Genomic DNA, 20,164 nt, shown 5'->3' with positions numbered 1-20,164 from the left:
TAAATTTCCCTCACTCCCCTCAAAGAGATCCCCAATAGATCAATAGTCATGGATATGCACTTCCCAACTCTCTCTGTGGCCAATTTGGTTGAGATGGGTATTCGGAGGCATTGTAGCAATTGCCTCATGTTCACTGACAACCCACTTATTCTTAATATAAAAGATAAAGTATGTGAGAGGTGTAAATACAAATCAAAAAGGTAAAATACTGGTCAAGGGATTCATTGAAACCAGTATCCTCTCAGACATACAAAAAGACCAGTGGAACAGAATAGTAATCCCACACAATCTTCTGGGTTTGGTACCAAGAAGTGTGGTAGTTGTGGTCAATGTCAATATATATTAGAAGAAAAGGAAATTCAATTAGAAAATATAAATCGACACAAACGTATTCCTTAAATATGATAATTGTAATACTAGCACTTTAATCTACATAGTGAGATGCAATTCCCGCTCAGCATTGTATGGTGGCAAAACAGAAAGAAAACTTAAAAAAAGAATTTACTAACATTGTTATGACATATAAAAATGTAATATCAATAGTGCATTACACAAACACTCAATTCATTATAGCAATTTTAGGTTTGGAATTTTGGAAACTATTCCCCAAAAGCCCAGTGGTGGAGTGTGGGAAACAAAAATTGACTATAGGGAGGTCCACTGGCAACTTTGATTGAATGTCAAGGTCCCTCTTATATCAATATTATTTCCATTATTTTCATCTTGAAATTAAGAGCAGCTAAATTATGAACATAAGGTCCTAGGATGTATTATTTTCATGTGATTTTTTTTTTTTTATTCCTAGAAGACGAGGTCGGTTTTAATATAATTTAAGTGGCATTTTTTAAACAGTACTTTTTAATAGTTTTTTTATAGATTTAAGGTTTTTAAATAAATCTTTTAATTAGGAAAAAAAAAACAATTCTTAGGTAGCATCCTTTATAATTCTTATGTAATTATATTTTATTCACTGACTTACTGATGGAATTATGTTTATTGAGAGGAGTTTGTTAATCAATTATTACTTGCACCCAATAGGTGCATTTTTGACATGTGACTGCTGTTATCATTATTATTTAAAAAGCTGAAGTAACTTGAGGGGGATTGTTCTGATGAACTCCATCTCTTTCAAAGATGAAAGCAAATGAATGGTGATTGTACTGTGCTTAACTTCAACTATTAAAAGCCTGTTTTTTTTAGCTAATGGACCTTCTATTTTAGTGGGTTTGTCCTGTGAGGTGGCTTGCACTTTGTTGAGGTTCTATCTGAGAGGTGTAAATACAATTTAACACTGGAGGCAAAACTTTCTCATACAACCAAAACTAATCCTATAGAGGCTGTCAGTGACACTTGTACCATGCCTACTGTACAGGGTAAAGTCCCTACATATAAAACTACTTATGCTGAGGCATGTACAGGTAACCTTCCTAAAACACTAAGACCTCCTACACAGCACATTCAAAAAAAGTGTCCTCAGCCATCATGTAAACCCTCTGTTAAAACACCACCCACAGCTACACATAGTAACACTGTATCTGATGGTTCTACTGCTAAGCCCTTAAGACAAAGTAGCACACAGCCAAATTTCTGTTCATTGGTGATTCTATAGTGAGAAACATCAATGTCCCCTTCACCAGACTGCATAAGCAGAGAGTCACAGTTATAGCTGTCTTTCCCGTGCTTGGATATGTCAAGTCACACAGCTACTCATGTCACTGAACCACAGGAACCAGTATGACTCTGCCATAGTCCATGTGGGTGTTAATGACCGCCCTTGGCTATATGAAGGGAGACATGATTGAGCTTGCTGATTATGTGCCTCAGGAAGGTATTAGCCTAGCACTGAGCAGCATATTACCTTCTCCAAGGATGATGCCATGTTACCAACAGAAAATCATTGGTGTTAATCAACTTAGCTTATAGTGTTAGTCAAAGGGGGGTACAATATTTGACAGCTAAGGAGGACATGGATCACACACCATGCTGTTTTACCAGGTATGGTCTGTACATAATGCTGCTAGGCTTTCAGATATTAGCAAAGACTTCTTCCACACCCATAGTACCTTTATTAGGCAATGCCAAACTGATAAACCTACCGACTTAACTGAATCTATGAAAGAATATCTGAAAGTAGTACTGCTCAATGCTAGAAGTCTTAACAAGAAACTCCACTCCCTGCAAGCCTTCCTCTCCTTGGAGAGTGTAGGCATTTGTGTAGTAATGGAGACATGGTTTAGAGTAGCGGACAGTACCCTTGTAATGCAAGGTCTTGTACCATATCCTTGCAACCTCTAGGTCCTCCTCCATGTTCCAGGAAACCCATACTACTTATCTCATTGTACTAAAGTCCCTCACTGTTCAAGCTAATATGATATTAATATGATATTCATGGGGGGATCTCAACTACCCCATCACTTCTAATGCACAAGCCCAGCGAGTCTGAAACTTCATTTACACCAACATCTTTCAACAGCTGGTCCATTCTCTTACCAGTGGTGCAAACATCTTTGACCTAGTACTCACAAACACCTCACATTTATTTTTTATTCCAAGCAATACCGCCTTATGGACCCTGTGAAACCAAAAACCTTTAGGAACTATTCCAAGACTTAATATCTCTCTACTAAGTGACACCTTGGCTAAACACCAAGCACTCCCAAACCCAATAAACACCATAACATATGCTGAACTATTTACAAAATCTTTGTGCAGCCATATTAATAAGTATATAGAGCAAGGAGTGCCTATTCCTATTAAGAATAAGACAGACTCAAAAGACAAGCCACCCTAGTGGAATCACAATGTCAATCAGCTATACAACAAAAGAAAAAACAATTTTGTAGGAGGAACAAAGCCCTACATAATAAAAGCCCCCTGACCAATCTAAACAGGCACCTAAGAGGATTAATTAATACTTGAAAGGCTAAATTTGAAGAATAAAATACCTTTTCATCACAAGGACAACCACAAATCTTTCTACAACTATATCCTTAATCCCATGGGAAATACACAATAATATGCAGAATTTATTGTAAATGGCATCACCCACACTGAACTGGAGACCATTGCCGACCTTTTAGCTTTCAGGTTCAACTCAAATTTCTCCTCCTACTCCCCTAAATAATCCAAAGGAAATACTGCATACCACAATCCCCCCAACCATTATTAAAGAACAGGCCATCAATGCACTTTCCAAGGTCAAAAACACTACATCGATGGGCCCCTATAATATCCTGGAATGCTTACTAAATAACATGAAACATGACTTCTCTGGACCACTTGAATCACTTTTCAACTGGATCCTACAGTCAGGTTATGTACCCAAGGAATGGAAGATGGCTGCAGTCATTCCCCTGCACGAAGGAGGTTCAACCACTGATATGGATAACTACAGGCCCATAAGTCTGACCACCGTCATATGCAAGGCCATTGAAAGGATCTGCATGGGCATGCTAAACAAGGACATAGGTGACCTGCAAATGCTGAACTTATCACGGTTTAGTTTTGTTAATGGAAGTTTATGCCTTTCAAATCTTGTAGACATCTCTGAGAGAGTCACCAAAGCAACAGATGAGGGCAAGACTGTGCACACAGCTTACCTTGCCTGACCAAGACTTCTGATACAATACCCCCTCAGGCATTATAGATAAGCTCACTAATTTAGGTATAAACCCTTTTATCACTCACTGGATAGCCAGATGGCTCACTGATAAAACTCTGGAAGGTAAAATAGATGAGGCCACCTCTAACAAGATGCCAGTCACTGATGAAGTCCCCCAGGGCTCAGTATTCGGCCTGGGCATCTATTTGTTTGAAATGGAAGAAAATGCTGAAGGTTTATAACTGATTAAGTTTTCAGAATATTGCAAGCTGGAAAGTTATCAATGACTCCTCTGTAGACACTAGCATTCTTCAAAAAGGCTCATCTCAGACTAACAAATAGTGCCATGGTCTTAAACTTGTGGCTAAGAAATGCATAATTGTACCCTTTGGGATGTCAACCATTCTAATTACCATCTTAATAATAAGTTGTTAAAAGTTGACCCAGAGTTCAGGCACCTGAGTACAGAAGTAGACAGTAGCCTTACCTTTGATCACCATGTAGTTAGCGATGGTGAGGACATATTTTTATGTTGCGCAACTTATAAGTAAGATCATGGCATCTAGGTTCAAAGATGTCATTATCCCACTGTACTTTGCCCTTATCAGACCAATCCTACAGTACAATCCTCCCTTCGATATGTACCCTACTAGGCATATGCAGCAACTAGAGGGACTTCAGTGGTTCCTTACAAAAAGAATGCAAGGCATAACAAACCTCTCTTATGCACAGCATCTTAAAGCCCTTTTCCTCTATTCAATTTCCTATAGATTGCTGAAGGGTGATCTATGTCTGGCTTACAAGGCATCCACAAACCTCACACTTATGAGTCTCCTGGATATCTGTAAGTCAAACAGTACCAAAAATACAAGGTCTAGGGACCTGAATTCTGTCTCTGACTTAAACAGAACATGCTGGAGAAACAGCTGTGTGTCCCAGAGACTGCCCATCCTCTGGAACAGGCTTCCCATTCATGTGAAGCTGAGTTCATCTATTATACAATGTAAGCCCAACCTAGACCAATGGATGGGGAATAGGAAATTTACAGTGGGCCTGGCACCCATGTCCCTTATGTCCAAAGGCAGCTTATAAATGCCTGTCAATGTCTTAATTGGATACAGGACATCATTATATTCAGTAAAAATTGGCTAGGATTAGAATGGTGCCCATGTATGAATCTATGACTCTAACATCATTCTCTTAACTAAAAATTGCACAATAGTACTGTCTTATTAGCCTCACCATCAACCATGTCTTGGTCACTCCAGCAATTATTGTCCAATTAACCACAACAGCATAATCTGTAATGATGTTGGAACACATTTTGATCAAGTTCATAAACAATGAAATTGGTGACCACTATTCAGTTATAAAAAATATGGTTTTATGAAACAGAGATCATGTCTCCTTAATTTGATCGATTTCTCTGAATGTGTAACAGCTGCCAGAGACTAATGGTCATTCCGTTCATACAGGTTATCTGGTACATGCTAAATCCCTTAAAATGATTTCACATTCTGGCATTATGGACAGACATAAATCCCTGTATCATGTCTTGAATCCATACTGGCTTTCTGATCAAATTGACAAAGTTAAGAGTTGGTCTATCCTTCTCATCTACAGGTATGTCACTAGTGGTATCTCCTCTCATCTATATGCCATAATTCAGATATGCTCATCTGACTGCAACTTTGGTTTAGCTTCAACAGTTGGGGAAGACAGGAAGTCTCCCTCAAAAGCCGCATGGATGTCGGAAGTAGAGACCTACAGACTGACATCAAACCCAACCAATGTGTAAGCCACGGTGGAATTTATAGGTAGGCTGGAAACAATGGTGGCTTCCCAAGAAATCAAGCCAGATGGCTCAGTCCTAGGATTCACTGGACCAGGGTGCCACAAGTGTGCCTCTTCTGGGTCATTAATATCAGGGTCCTTTGCCTTTTACCTTTCCATTTGTTTGGAATGATGCCAGCAGATGCTGGAGTCTGTGGATACCCTGTGGTAGCAGTGGATTGTGACACTATTGAGGAAGCTAAACAGGTGGGCTCCATATGGGCAGCAAGTACCTCTGCCTTATTTTTGTGAGTTTTTGCATGGAATTTTGCAGTCATGTTAGAGATGCTGTGCTGAAGTCTCAATCAGAACAGACAAAACGAGTGAAAATCTTTATGCAGAATTTGCTTCCAGACTTTAAGCAGTTGTTGACTTTAACATTAAATTTGTACAGAAATTTCCCTAGTGGGGTACTTATCTGACTGGAAAAAGAAGGTTCTCTAGACATATGAGTCAACTGATGGACTGCAAGCATACTAAACACATGTGAAGCACATCAGACTGCATGAAACAACTGAAAATTGTGCCGATGGACTCCCTTCTAATACCCTGATGAACAGATGTCAGTCTCCCGATGCCTGATAGCTATGTATGAAGTAAAGACTCTGGAAAGTGGGCCAGTCATGGGCTTCTGCATGGCAGGAAGACCCAATAATCAGTACTGCAACATTGGCTATGAAGAACTTCAGAATGCAATTTTGCCTGAGCCAGAATGAGTAGCAACAAACGTTTTTGGAAAGTCTTTCTGAATCTTCAGAATTACCCTGGAAATCATTGGAAAGGGTGGAAATGAATAAAGAAGAATCCCTGAACAGGTGAAAGAAAGAAAGAACATCTGTTTGCTAGGCTTGCTTGCACATGGCCCTGGTACAGAATTTGTTTGTCAGTTTTGAAAACAGATTTATTTGACGTGTATCCCACATATGAATCAGCTCCTGGGAGACCTCTGTCTTCTGTTCCTGCTCATGATGGTCTGTCCATGCTTGTGCTATGTTCTGCGATGACAGTATGCAAAAAACACTTGAAGAGTTAAGAAGTGCTGTAGATCTAACTCCCACGCTATCATTTCCTGAAGGAACAGGGTGTATGACCTGATGCCACCTTGTTTGTTTATGTACCCCCTTACTCATGTGTTGTCTGTCATCATCTGTAAGGGACCTGGGTCCTAGAGACACATTATGACATGAATCACTGCAAACATTTCTTTTACATTCATATGCCTTTATCTGTCTGAATTGTCTTAGTTCTTGCGCTTTTCCCTCATTGTAACTGCTCCCCATGCAATATCTGAGCAATCAATCAAAACAGATTCTGTTGCAGTGGGCAGAGAAAACAAATAGAAACTTGGATTGTGAAGCATCTGAGCCCTCCACCAATGGAGTTCGGACTTGATAATGCTTCAGACTGGAATTCAAAACTCCAGGGGATAAGAATATTTGGTCCATATGTTTTTGAGGTACCACCAAATCTTTTTAATTGTGTAATTTGGTAAAAAGAACAAAGAAAGTCATTGAAGCCATCAGGCCTAATGTACCGAGTCCTCTCTAGTTGTTACTTGACACTGCAGTGAGAAATCCAAAAAAACTTCCAGATCCAATCCACCTTATCTTGAGGAAGGAAAGCCTTTTGAGATGCAACATTAGGCAATCAAAAACCACAATCCTGTGCAACAGAATAAGGGAGAATGTTGCATATTTTTCAGGAATGCCATCTGCTCTATGAAGAAAGACACCTTTGCAAAGACTCCTGACAAGTGCCAAAAGATTCTGCACAAATACTCAAATAATTTAATTAAGGAAGAATGTGGATGCCCTGCAATCTGAAGAGTGCTACTACTGGGGTAAACACTTTGTAACCACTCTCGGTGTAGTGGAGAGCCCAACAGGAGATGCAGACAACTGATAATGTGACCTGCACACTCAAATTTTAGAAATCTCTTCAAGTTTCTCGCTATTAGAATGTAATAGTAAGCATTTTTGAGATCTAAAGTTACCATAAAGCTCTGAGGTGTCAGTGGAACTAATACTGTTGGAAAGGTCAACATCATGAACTGTGGAGTTTTTACAAAAGATTGAGAGAAAAAAGATCCAAAACTTGTCTCAAAAAGTGCTGTGGGACCAGAAAAATTTTGGAATAAAAATTGCTATTTCATCTGCAGGAATATGCTCTGTGACTCCTGTCTCTAACATTTGTTGGAGTATTGGAGGAAGCAAATCTGTTAGATCAGGTGGTTAAAGAAGGAATTCCTCTGAAGGGGGGTGGGGTTCTATCCACTGCCTCCTGCAACCTTCCTGAAAAACCCTTTAAATCCATTTGTTTGAAACCATCAGTTGCCAAAATGGAGCATTTAGGTTAGTTTGTGTGAAAGAGGAAGATATGCTGAGGCAGGAAGTGGGGAGGTGGTGACCTGGATTGGGGCACAGTCATTCAATGGAGGGCACTTGATCCCTTTTTGTAAAAATACAGCTTTCTTTATTGGATTTTCGTTAAGTCCCCTTCTGCCATCACTTCTTCGGTGTCTGTCTGTTATCAGGAGGTACTGCTTGCTTGAGATGAGGAAAAAGATGTGTTAGCTAGACAGTCATTATACAATTTAGTTGCATTTCTAGGTACAGATAGCTGAGAATTAGTAGCATGGCAGGAAGCATTAAAAGCACCCCAAAGGCTATCAAAATAAGAGGAATGGGTGGGGCCTCTTGTTCTAATTTATTTATTTGTTTACTGGCATTTGATTACCAAGAAATTTCAATTGGGTAGAAGCCCAGTCATTCAGTAATAAATCGTTATATCTGCCCAATTCAGAGGAACACCTGCTTGTTCACAAGCAAGTACATTCTTCATTCTGAAGACCATCTCAGAAACAGAGAGTCTCTACATATTCAAATTTAAACTCACTCTCTATAGAATGAAAGTCTTGGTTTATGGACCCCTCAGCTGACACCACCCTGCCTCTGTCTAAGCCAGAACCCTCTAAAGAATCATTCTCATCCCTGGGAGTGGAGGAACAAGGCATAGCATGAGGCAATAGATGCCCAGGGTTAAAAGCCTGCAAAAACACTTCGCTAAGGTAATAATTTTTAGCAACAAAACCTATGTTCTTATTGTCACAATGACCAATTTTCTGCTTCTTTTTCCTAGGGATATCTGTAGATGAATACTTAGTTAGGGAAAATAAACCATCCCGAATGAGAGGGCTCTTTTCCCTGTCATCCTAAATAAAGAAATTCACCTAAAATGAATGTTTCCTCCTATGCCATCATCTGAGACTGAACAGCCAAGGAGGATGTGTCTGATCCCTAATCTATCATGGTTAGCAAGGGTAAAACAGAGGAGTTTGAGGAAACCACTTAGTATCTAAAGAACCAGAGCCAGTGTAGAGTCACCTGCCTTCGACTGTGGCAGTGACTACTGTAGCACTGACTGAGACAGCAGTCCAAACAAGGGCTTGTGCTTTGGCTGTTTTTTGGTGCTTTTGAGGGAAGGAACAGCAGAACAGGGAAAATTATCCATGGGGCAAGATGCCTGGTTTTAGCCAAGTGCTGCTGGGAAGAGTCGGTTAAGAAAGTAAGTAGTCAGAAAAGTGTTCCCAAAAAGCACACTTTTGTCTTTTCAAAGTAGTGGAGGATTTGTGAAACAACTTAAGGACCTGAAATATCCTAGCAACTTGTTGCATTAATTTACCTTTCTTATCCCATTGTTTGAGCACCTGCATAGCAGAAGGCTCAAAGAAAAACTTTCTGCCATGAAGATAGTTCAGGATTTTCGACTAAGTAATCTGGAAATTTTTGGTTATGTACCCAGATCAATCTTCAAGACTGCGGCAGAAGCAGAAGCCATAGAAACGTTATCAGCATGATCAAACACACTTTTTAATGTGTGTTTGAACACTTCAGACAAATTAGCCACAATCTGATTTAGAGGAGATCTCCCATTCAAAATTCAAAAGTAAAAACACAATCAGTACATTAAAATATTGTCAGAGCTCTAAGTCCCTTTCACAGATAGTGCACCGAGGGAAAAATAAAATTATGAAAATCTGTCACACAGGGTATTCACACACAAAATAAACAATGCATTTCAGGCCCTTAACTATGCTTCACTCTGCTAAATTAATACCTTCAAGCAAAATGGCTCAAGCAATGCAATACTGAAGCATTCCCAAGGTGTACACAAGTACCAAAACACTCAAATAGTGCTCAAGTACATAAAAACAATTCACAAGCTTTAAATCTTTATGTTTAAGTTAAAAGGTCTCAGATCCGATACATATTTTTCACAAGAACAACCCCAGTATTCAGCAATGTGCACTGTTCTAAAATGCCATTACAGCAGAGTGGTGGATGTGCAAATTAAGCCCATGAATGCAAAGTAATGAAATAATTTATATGGAACAAAAGCTGTTTTTAATTAGAAAATAAAATAAGATGAAGAAATGTGCATTCAAGTGGTATTTTAGTGGAAGGATTTGACTATTTGTAGTTTGTGAAAATAGTCATGGCACAAGGAAGTTGATTTTCCAAGATATAGCTTGGTACTGAGCAGGCATAGAGACTATAGTTGTTAGTGGATGAGAGCTTATAGTTGATCTAGAGTGAGTTTAGTTCAGTTTTTTAAAATTATATCAGAAGGAACAGATCCTAGTGCAACTTTGGTGACCAGGTAAGAAGAGAATGTTTGATGGGATTATAGCTGCACTGCGCACTAACAGTGATACAGGTCACCTTATTTTCCCTACACATGCAACAGTTCAGCTTGCAAAAGACAAACTGTGCCTGCTGAAACTAGGCAAATTCTTTCTAACGGTTTACAGATGCCATGGATAAAGGCCACACCCACTGATTACCTGGACCTTGCCATGGTGTTCAATACTATATTCCACCCCTGGATTGTAGATAACATCTTCCAATGCAACATTAACACATACATTGTTCATTGGATCACAAACTGGCTCTCTGATAAAACTCATGTTGCAAAAATCAAGGGTATATGTTACACAGAGAAAAATATGTCACTAGCAGTGTCACAAAGTGCTTTGTCTCATGTGAATGTTGATGTGAATAGACTTTGGTCAATCAAGTTTCCAGACAACTGTAAACAGGGGTCAGATATCATATCCCAATCACCACCAGTGTCATCATCATCCCCCTTTTCACCATTTCACATTGGAACAGTGTGTCACATCAAATATCACCACCTCCCTTTTAATTCAGGGACACTGTCCTACCTTCTTCAAAAGTCAAGCCCAACTGTCATAGTTCTTCATTTATGCAAAGCATCCGTTGCTAGGTATGCAGCCTTTTCTCCTCTTACCTTTATCCTGTTTCTCCCAAAGCTGCTTTGTCAAATCATATTCAGTTTTACTGCACAGTTGACTGAACTACTGCAATCAGTTGACTTTGGTCTTTCCTGCAGCTTGGGCATTTCCTCCTTCATTCCCATGACATACACACTACTGACCATGAAGTGCATGAAAAGGCAGACTGCAGCAACGTGTTTTTAAATATTTAAACGTTCTTATTATTTATTGATTTTATGTAACGTTGCAGCAATAGACTGGCTCTTTTATGTTTGCTAACTGTTTTCACTAAAAATGGGATTTTTTGTCCAAATGGACTTTCCCAGTAAACAAATGCCAATAAATAAATAAATAATGAATAAATAATTTTTTATAGGGGACAGATGATTTAGATACGTAATTATTTTTTTTTATCTTATTCATTTAACATTTGTTTATCAGGAAAGTCTGACTTGGTATGAAGCCAATTTTCAGTGGAGGCCTGGGAAGAAACGCTCCAGGCACATGTCTTTGTAACTATTTATCACTGTAGGGTTGTTGATTGATAATTTTTTTTATCAGCTTGCTCTGTTTTTTTTTTATGCTTATGGTATTCCATACTGTTCTGATTACATTTTGATTTAGATAGGAGTTTGAGCCCTGGGACCTTTCCATGTAAGCATTGCAGGATGTGTAGCGTTATAACCATTATACAGAATTTTGATCATCCTGTTTTAAACTATAGGTTTGTCCCTAGATTTACTGCCACTTGCAATAGCGTCAATTTAGTATACCTTGCATCCTGTAATTGTTGTACTTCTTTTTATGTAGGCAAGACTACACAAAGGTTGAGAGATAGGATCTATAATCATTTGTATGACATTAGAAATCTAAATCAACAAAATGCACTAGCCAGACATGTAGCTAATTTTAATACTCATACGTTCAGCTTTAGAGTTCTACAATTAGTGCCTATTAATATGAGAGGGGGTAACCTGAATAATCAATTAGAGTTGGAAGAATTAAAGTGGATTTTTAGATTGCGTGCTCATGTTTTTCCAGGGCTTAATAATCATGTAAGCCTTAAACTGGTCCTGGAAGCACGCCCATTAAAATAAAATAGAATAAAATAGAATAAGATGGGATGAAGTAGAGTAAGGTAGAATCAAATAACATCACAGAATAGATCATGATTAGATCATAATATATATTATAATTGGTATGAAAATTTTTTGTACGTTGTTTTTATTCTATTTTACTTTATGTGTTCATTTATCTGATGCATATTTATCTTGTTTTATTTTATATTTTTTTATATGAACATATATATATATATATATATATATATATATATGTATGTATATACATATTTATTCATTCATGGTTCACGTGTTTGTCAATGTTGTTTTATATATATACATTTCTTTATTCTTTTTATCGTTTTTTTGTTTGGCATGGAATGCATTTTATTTTTAGTCAGCATGTGCTTTACTGCTGAATGGGTTAATTAATTAATTGATCTTCTCTGCTGTAACTGGATTGGTTAGTACTATTTCAGATTTGTTTAAATTAAACTGAATGCTTCTTTTCCTGAGATCTGATGAAGCATGTTCTACATGTGAAAGCGCTTCTCCATTGAATACACAATAAATCTAACTGAATTTTTGAGCCTGGTGGTCCTGCCTTGTGTTTTTACCTTGCTATTCCATACTGTTAGGTGTTTAATTGCTGAGTGGAGACATTTTCTGATTGGATGGAATTTCTTTTAAATGGTACATCATGATCATCAGGATTTTTAATGGTAGTTCTGAAGAAGTCTATCATTTAGCAGATGAAAGCGCTTCATTCATTAAAGTGTATTCTTCGAAACGCATTGGTGCAGTTTACCTTTTCTTGTGCTTCTTGTTTTTTGCCGAGTGGTTTATTGTGTGCCCTACTGGACATGTCAAGGACTTCATCTCCATCACTTCAATTTTCTCCAACTGCTCTGTCTTTGATTCATGGGCCTCTATACCATACAGAAGCACAAGGTCACACTACGGTGTTTGTACACCTTGCTTTTCACCTTTTTTTCTGGCATTCTTCTGTTATGCATTGCCCCTGCCTATTTGTGCCTGTTAGCTGCAACACCAATGACTGTAGCTCTGGCATCTTCATTCAGACTTCTCCTTTCTTCAGTCATGCCTCCCAGATACTTGAAGTTGTTATCCTGTCCCATTATTTTCTCTTCTATCTCAGATTTTGACTTCTTCTAATTTCCCTCATCCGCTACCATGAACACCATATTAATTTTCTTCCCATGTGATTTTATGTCTGCATTCAAGTCCTCTTTCATTTGCTGACAGCCCTGTTCATAGTTTGCTTGTAGTGCCACATTGTCTGCATTCAGTCTGTCCCATCTGATCAGTCCATTGATGTATTCCATCACTAATATGAACAGGGGTGGGAGCAGTGTTGAACCCTGATAGATACCCACTCTCACAAGGACCAATCCGTGAAATTGAACACTATTCATATTTGTGTCACTGGATTTTTATTCATAGCCTGCTCTAATGATGTTTCCCTCACTTCATACCATTCATTATAAGACAATCAGGTTTCTCAGATCCCTCTTACATGCTTTCTCTAAATCTATGAATTTACACGTGGAATTTCTCCTCCTTTACCAGCTTCTCTTGCACTGCCTACCTCAGGTCAGCTGTACTGCATCTTGACTGGAATTCTGACTGCTCGTCTTCATGTTACTTCCCAATACTGTGCATATTCATTCATCAGCTACTCTTACTAAGAGGTTCATGCTGTGCAGCAAAAATTTTGTACCTCTCTGCAGTCTGCAGTTGTGAATATTACATTCAGTTTTGTACACATTGGCACTAGAATGCATATTTTCCAGTAGTCTGGGAAATGTCCATCTCCCCTACATACTGTAATGAGTAACCACAGGAACTGTTTTTCCCCTAACTCACCCAACATCCTGATCTCACTGTTTATTACTTCATTTGAATACACCACTTTTCCTGATTTAATTTGCCTTAATGCACTTCATACTTCTTAAAAGTGGGTACCCCTTCCTCTTTCATATGCTGTCAATATGGCAGTATAGCTTCTGTTGGTTTGCCTTCTCCTGCCATCTGCTCAGCAGTCTGGATGTCATTAAGGTGCGGACTGTAGCTGCTGCTGTCCCTTATGTATGGTGTCTGCTATCTTCTTTGTCTTTTGGTCACTGCCTTGCAATATTTCTACCATCTGCTGAGTCACTTTCTAGAAAGTAGCACAGTTTCTTAAATGACTTGTTCTTCTCTCAAAACCACACATGCTGTCCTCTTATCCAGTCCTGCTTGTTCCATTGGGTATGATGAGCTCACATATTACCAACACCAACTCACGCTTTCCCAATTTAGGGAGGAGAGTGATGAAGAATAAGTATGGTGCTGCTTTCTGAGTTACAGTGTAACAGATATGTGAGGGGCACATTAGCGTTATAAGACATGCAGAAAATAAACTAAAAACATGATTTAATCTACAATTATCATTTTTGGCATTTATTTATTTTGTAGATAAGCAAAATATCTTCTTTTATCTATTGCACCTTTGTTTTGTCAGTGAGCAACTTTTCAGATATTGGCCTGCATGTGATTTAATGTGGGGTATTACTGTATCTCATATACGTTTACAGATGTTTCTCTCACTATTTACTTTTACTCTTTTATCCTTTATTACTGATTTGGAAGGGAGGGCCAGTGAAATGCCATTGTAAGGGGGAATAAATTGGAATATGGATCTTGGGCCAGTGTAATATGTGTGATATTTGTTCTTATAATTCCTCATATGTGAAGCAGTTTTTCATGTCAGGGGATCTTGTGGCTAGACCAGAGTCTACTGTTGTCAAGGCTTGCCATGATAACTGATGGGATAGTTAAATTTCAAGATCATGTTCTAAGGATGAGATGTAGGGAAATGTATTTATATATTATACATTGCATATAATTTCATTTACAGAGGTAGTACACTGATACATTGATCAGAAATAACCAGTTACACACACACCCTGGGTGTAAATACAGTTACAAAAATAAACTGGCAAAAATGCTTGTAATCACAAACAGTAAAAGAGTGTGGAGTGAAGACAACCCAACCAGGAACTGAAATGAATTACCAAGTATTGTGAGGTCGTGATTATGAATGTTAGTGAAGTAATTAATTGCAAAAAGAACAGCTCAATCTCAAGCAAGGCCAGGTGAGATGGAAGAAGGTTGTTTAAACATAGCTATAGTAAAACTGAGGATAAGAATAAATCCAAATTATAACTGAAGAATGGAGACTGAATATCAGTGGAGAAGTTTTTTTCGTTCCCCTTTTCCCAGAGCTCTAGGCAATGCTCTTACTGGATGCCTTTGCTAGTTTGAAACTGATGACCAAAAGAAAAAAAAAGGCAGCTTGGAGAAAAACTATTATGTAAATATGTCACAGGTTTTTTTTGTATTAACGCCTTTGCCAAACTGAAGTAAAGAATAACAGTAGCTCTTTGCTACAGTTCACTGACGGCCAAAAACAAAATCTTCTGGTTATGCACATAGATTCAATTAATGAACTTAATACTGCTTACAGGAGAATTAGATCCAGTATTATGGACTTATTTATTGATATGCAGATCTCAGTTGATGACTATAACTTCTTAAATGTAAGCAAACCAATTATGCCAATCATTTTGGGGGTTCCTAAACTCCATAAGAATATTGAATAACCACCACTTCAGCCAATTGTAGATGCCAGAGGATCTGTCACTCATCCTCTAGCAAAATGTTTACATGTCAAGATCAAAGAAGTTGTCGTGGCTGAACTACACATCCACCAGGATTCATGCGATTTTTAGGATAAAACTAATCACATTCCCTACCATGAATCATATGTATTTATAACACTTGATGTAAAAGATTTATATTCATTCATCCCACTTCATGTCAACCTAGAAGCGTTTTGTGAATTTTTAGCTGACAAAGGACTCCAACAAGACATCATAAATGTGTATGAAAATCTTACGAAACTGGTGGTGTAAAATAATTTCATAATTTTCAAAAAAGATAGTTTTACAGAGAAAAGGCATAGCCATGGGTTCAGCATGCCGGGATCTATTTGCCAATGCAGTCATGTTACAGTGGGAGAAAACAATTCTCTTTGAGTTCACTTTCTATTGTTCATGCACATTCTATACCAGGTACCTGGACAATATATTTATTTTGTAGGATGGAGATGATGACATTATTCTCCCGTTCCTGGAGTTCAACACCACCACAGAATTTCTTCACTTTACCCACCAGGTCCATGATACCCATATACCATATCTAGATGTTTGGCTCAAAAAGGACAATATTAATAAAAATGTACTTCTGAAATTTATGAGAAAGAAACCTACTCTAACAAATTTCTCCAATACACAAGCACGCATCCCTGAGTTTAGAAGAGAACAGTCATCAAAGGCTAATTTGTCTGTGCTGCCTGAACGATCACAGATGAGGAAAGGTTTTGGGTCGAATACAACCTGTTAAGGGGCATGTTTTCGAAATGTGAATATCCACTTACTTTTATTAATGATCGAGGTCAGGAATAAATGTGAAAGGAAGTACTTCATACCCATCCTTGGGGTAACAGTGCAAGATCATATCAGTCCATTGGTTACGGGGACACAAACATCCACACACATCACTTACAGGAATGATAATTACAAGAATTCTTTTATTACAGTATTTCATCCAGACAGCTACCATATTAGAAGTATACTGCGGTGGTCGTGCTGCGGTAGCATTGTCGCCTCACAGTAAGACGTTGTCCTGTTCGATTCTCAGCTAGAGCGCCTTCTGTGTGGAGACATGCATGAATGGGCATCAGGGCCGGCAACTCGGCACGTAAAAATCTACAGACAATCATTAGTGGACTGGAATTCCGCAGTGGCGACCCTTAACCGGGAAAAGCCGAAAGACACAACTTACTAAAATCTGGAATATTTTGACAAATGACAAACACATGAAAGACATGTTGGTTTAGCTCCAAGCCTTGTTTCTAAGATGGGGCAAAACCTCAAAACTTTATTTGAGCAGAAATAAGTTCAATAATCAAAGCACTTTGGGATGGCAAAATGTGGCTGCTGCCCGTATTGCAAGTATATTTTAATTGGTAATTTGTTTGTCATTTATGGTGTCCAGTTTAGACTCAAAACATTTTCTAATTGCAATTCTGCTAAAGCCATTTATTGTGCTCAGTGCCAACACTGTGAAGGGTTTTATGTTGGCAAGATAGAAAAGTGCCTGCATGACAGAATATATAAGCTCACTTGTGATATTAGAACTAAAAAGGATACGGATGCTTTTCCAAACACACCATGGAATACCCTGAACACGCCTTTAAATTTTTAATTTTTGAAAAAATTGTCTTGTCAGATAGAGGGGCCCGTGGACACTCAGTCTGGAAAAACTTGAACTTCACTGGCAGTTGGAAGTTAATGCCATGCACTGGCCTGGTTTGAATAACCAAATATCCATCACCTGTATTTTAAAACTGAAATTTTTAGAAAGGTGATGGCTGCAATATGTTGTCAGCACATTATTAGTATTAAAAAAATCAGAAGCACATGTATAAATGTTCTGACATGAATTACAATAAAATTAAAGTTTTCTACCTGCATGGCCCTTTAAATCTTCTAAAAAAATCCTCTTTAAATTCTCCTAAAAGAAGCATGACATCACTGGGGGATTAGCTTTCATGTGATCTATTTCTCTTCTTTACATTGCTGTGTATATATGGACTCAATTTTTCAAACATGGTTTTATCTGAAGATTTTTCCCTTAAAAAGACAAAAGCACTTATCTTTTACTTGTTTTTATCAGCATTTCAGTATTTAAGTAACCTTTTTATTTTGTATTGTGGCTCCAGGTGTACTGTGTCCATACTTTTGAACTACCTTGGTTTGCAGTTTGTTCTTTGTGGATTACAAGTTTGGGTACTTCCGTATTATCGCAACCATATTTTGAATTCGACCTAATTTGTAATGTTATAGCAAAACTACATTTTTTACAGTGAAAAGGGATATGTGAGGTCCAAATTAATTTGGTATCACATTACTTCTGGGACAGGAACAGGAATAACGGAAAAATTCCTCTTCCTACGTAGTATCCTTTAGCGCCGTAACTGAATGCCACATTTTGTTAAGCCATACAGTAGCAGCTTGCCAGTAACGGCAGCTACTCAGGGTTATGATTAATGTGCTTAGGTGATCGACATCCATTTCAACTGTTTTCAAGTTTCAGGTCTTTCCTAAATTTGCTTTAGGATTTTGTAGCCCCATAAACAGTGGATTTTATTGGTGCGAATCATTGAGGATAAAAATGCCAAGTGAGAAGTTGGGAGCTTTGAATGAAAAAACACACACTTGCACACACACCTTTCCATACTTAACTGTAGTTTGATGGTGGAATTCAAAAATACATAACTTGACTGTGCTCCCTGTTTGCTCTTTCAGATTATCAGGAAAAACAGCAATCACAAAGTACTTTTCACTCAACCTATCTGGTTCAAACATGCAAAAAAAAATAATTTCACGTTTCAGGAATGTGCTCCTGTTTTCTATATTTACATTGTGGAAATGGTACAAGTAAGCATAATGGTACATTTTGAAGTAGAAAAATAAATCCCCCCAAATAAAACTGCATAAGTGTACACATGTGCATACATAGACATTCAGCAATTCACCACGTTTGAAATCTGGTTGCGATAATACGTAAGTACCCCAGTTTGTTTATGCACATAGTATAGTGCTTTGCTAGAGTAATGAGCTACTATGAACATACATAACATCTATCTCATAGCTAAGTTCTAACATACACATACTAAATGACTGTCATTAAAGCAGGTGCAATTGCCAATGCTGTTCAGAGGGTCCAAAAGGCACCTCATCTACAGGCCAAGACATGCTCACCTAACAGCTTGCACCTAGGGCAGCTGCCCTCATCACTCCACTTTGGCTACAGCTTTGCCTTTCCCCGAATTCCATAGTTTTTTTACAATGCAATAATGAGGGCTTTGGTGTAACGGAGAAAAGAGACAGATCGATGCCAAGTATTTTAAGAAATGGATTGAAAAAATAATTAAAAATATTACAGTAAGTTCAGACACACTTTGACTAGACTATTAGTTTTCTCAAATGTGAAAATAAGGAGATATCACAGCATTATTGCATCTCTGAACAAAGACTTTAGAAATGTGATGGCTCATAGACACCTTGTATTGGAGTCTGTTGAAAAATGTTGCTGCCGCCTCTTTACCATTATAGAGGGAGACAGTGAGCCGTTGCCTTTCTAACAACTACTTCATATGATGTTTTGAATGTCATTGCCTCTGGATGGACTCTGGCATTAGTAAGTATGAGAATCAATGGACATAACTGCAGCAGGGATGGCTTTGTGGTCATCAATCATGGAAGGAAAAAAAAAAAAAAAAACACTCTCAAACAAACAAAAGCAACTCAAGTTCCTCAAGAACTGGAAGTTAACACCGATAGTTTCAGAATATAAATCGGTAGGTTCTAATTCCTCATTTCTCCAATACACCCATATCACTTTGCTAAACTATGTCCAATAACCTACCACCGACTGTGTGTACTATAATAAGCAATTAACAGGGAAATCATAAAACAGATATTTTACTAGCCAGGGATAATAATGTTTGCCTTACAGACTGCTTTTTCTACTAGGGAAAAAAGCTAAAGGTTGCAGTCTGACAACATTACAGACTTCAGTAAACCTTCTGACTGGGCCAGACACAAACAATTTTTTTTTTAATTTTAGATTGTTAACTGGGTAGGTGAACTGGTCTGAAGACTATTCCCAGCCAAAAGCTGGGTGACAAGGCAAACATATTAAAAAAATCTTGCATTGAATCTACACATAATTAGGTTATATAAAATAAAGAAATAAATACATACTTTACAAGCATACATTACTTATAAAAACAATTCAAACTAAAGTTACAGAATGTCCATCAGTGAAAGGAACAATCACAATCTAATAACCTTGGTAACATACCGCAGGTTAATAATAAGGTCAATATTCCCATACTTTGATTCACTTTAAACAATTACTTACAAAAGTGCTTGGCATTATTTTACACTGTGTGTGAAGATTGGGTCATATCGCATTTAATAACAGCCTTGACAGATTAGTTTAAAGAGCTGTAGAGAATCTTGGGTGAAGTCCATAAATGAGCTTTTAATGTAACTATGAACATGAAAAAGCCATGTTGTTAAGGTTTCGCAATATAAACACAGGATAACTACAGACAATTTTGTCTGAAGTGCATAAATGGGTTATTAAACAGAACTGTGAATCTCAATGAATCAGTTTATTAAAGGCTGCTAAGATTATAACTGGAAGTCATACACAAGTGCTGTGCATCCGTGCAGAGCT

General features: G+C 37.9%; 1 protein-coding gene across 1 annotated transcript in view; it reads right to left on the bottom strand.

Moving 5' to 3' along the window:
- The window catches only part of AUTS2 (activator of transcription and developmental regulator AUTS2), a 3,698,117-nt gene extending 3,687,717 nt beyond the window's left edge, over positions 1-10,400 (bottom strand). Inside the window, exon 1 of the mRNA XM_044054863.1 lies at positions 10,278-10,400. Within this exon, the coding sequence (XP_043910798.1) occupies positions 10,278-10,400 (123 nt within the window). The remainder of the gene's footprint in view (positions 1-10,277) is intronic.
- Positions 10,401-20,164: the final 9,764 nt, after the last annotated feature.

Source organism: Protopterus annectens, chromosome 13.part0 (assembly GCF_019279795.1).
Source record: "Protopterus annectens isolate FY-2018-M chromosome 13.part0, PAN1.0, whole genome shotgun sequence".
Classification (NCBI taxonomy): domain Eukaryota; kingdom Metazoa; phylum Chordata; order Ceratodontiformes; family Protopteridae; genus Protopterus; species Protopterus annectens.
This window is presented reverse-complemented; position numbering and strand designations above follow the sequence as displayed.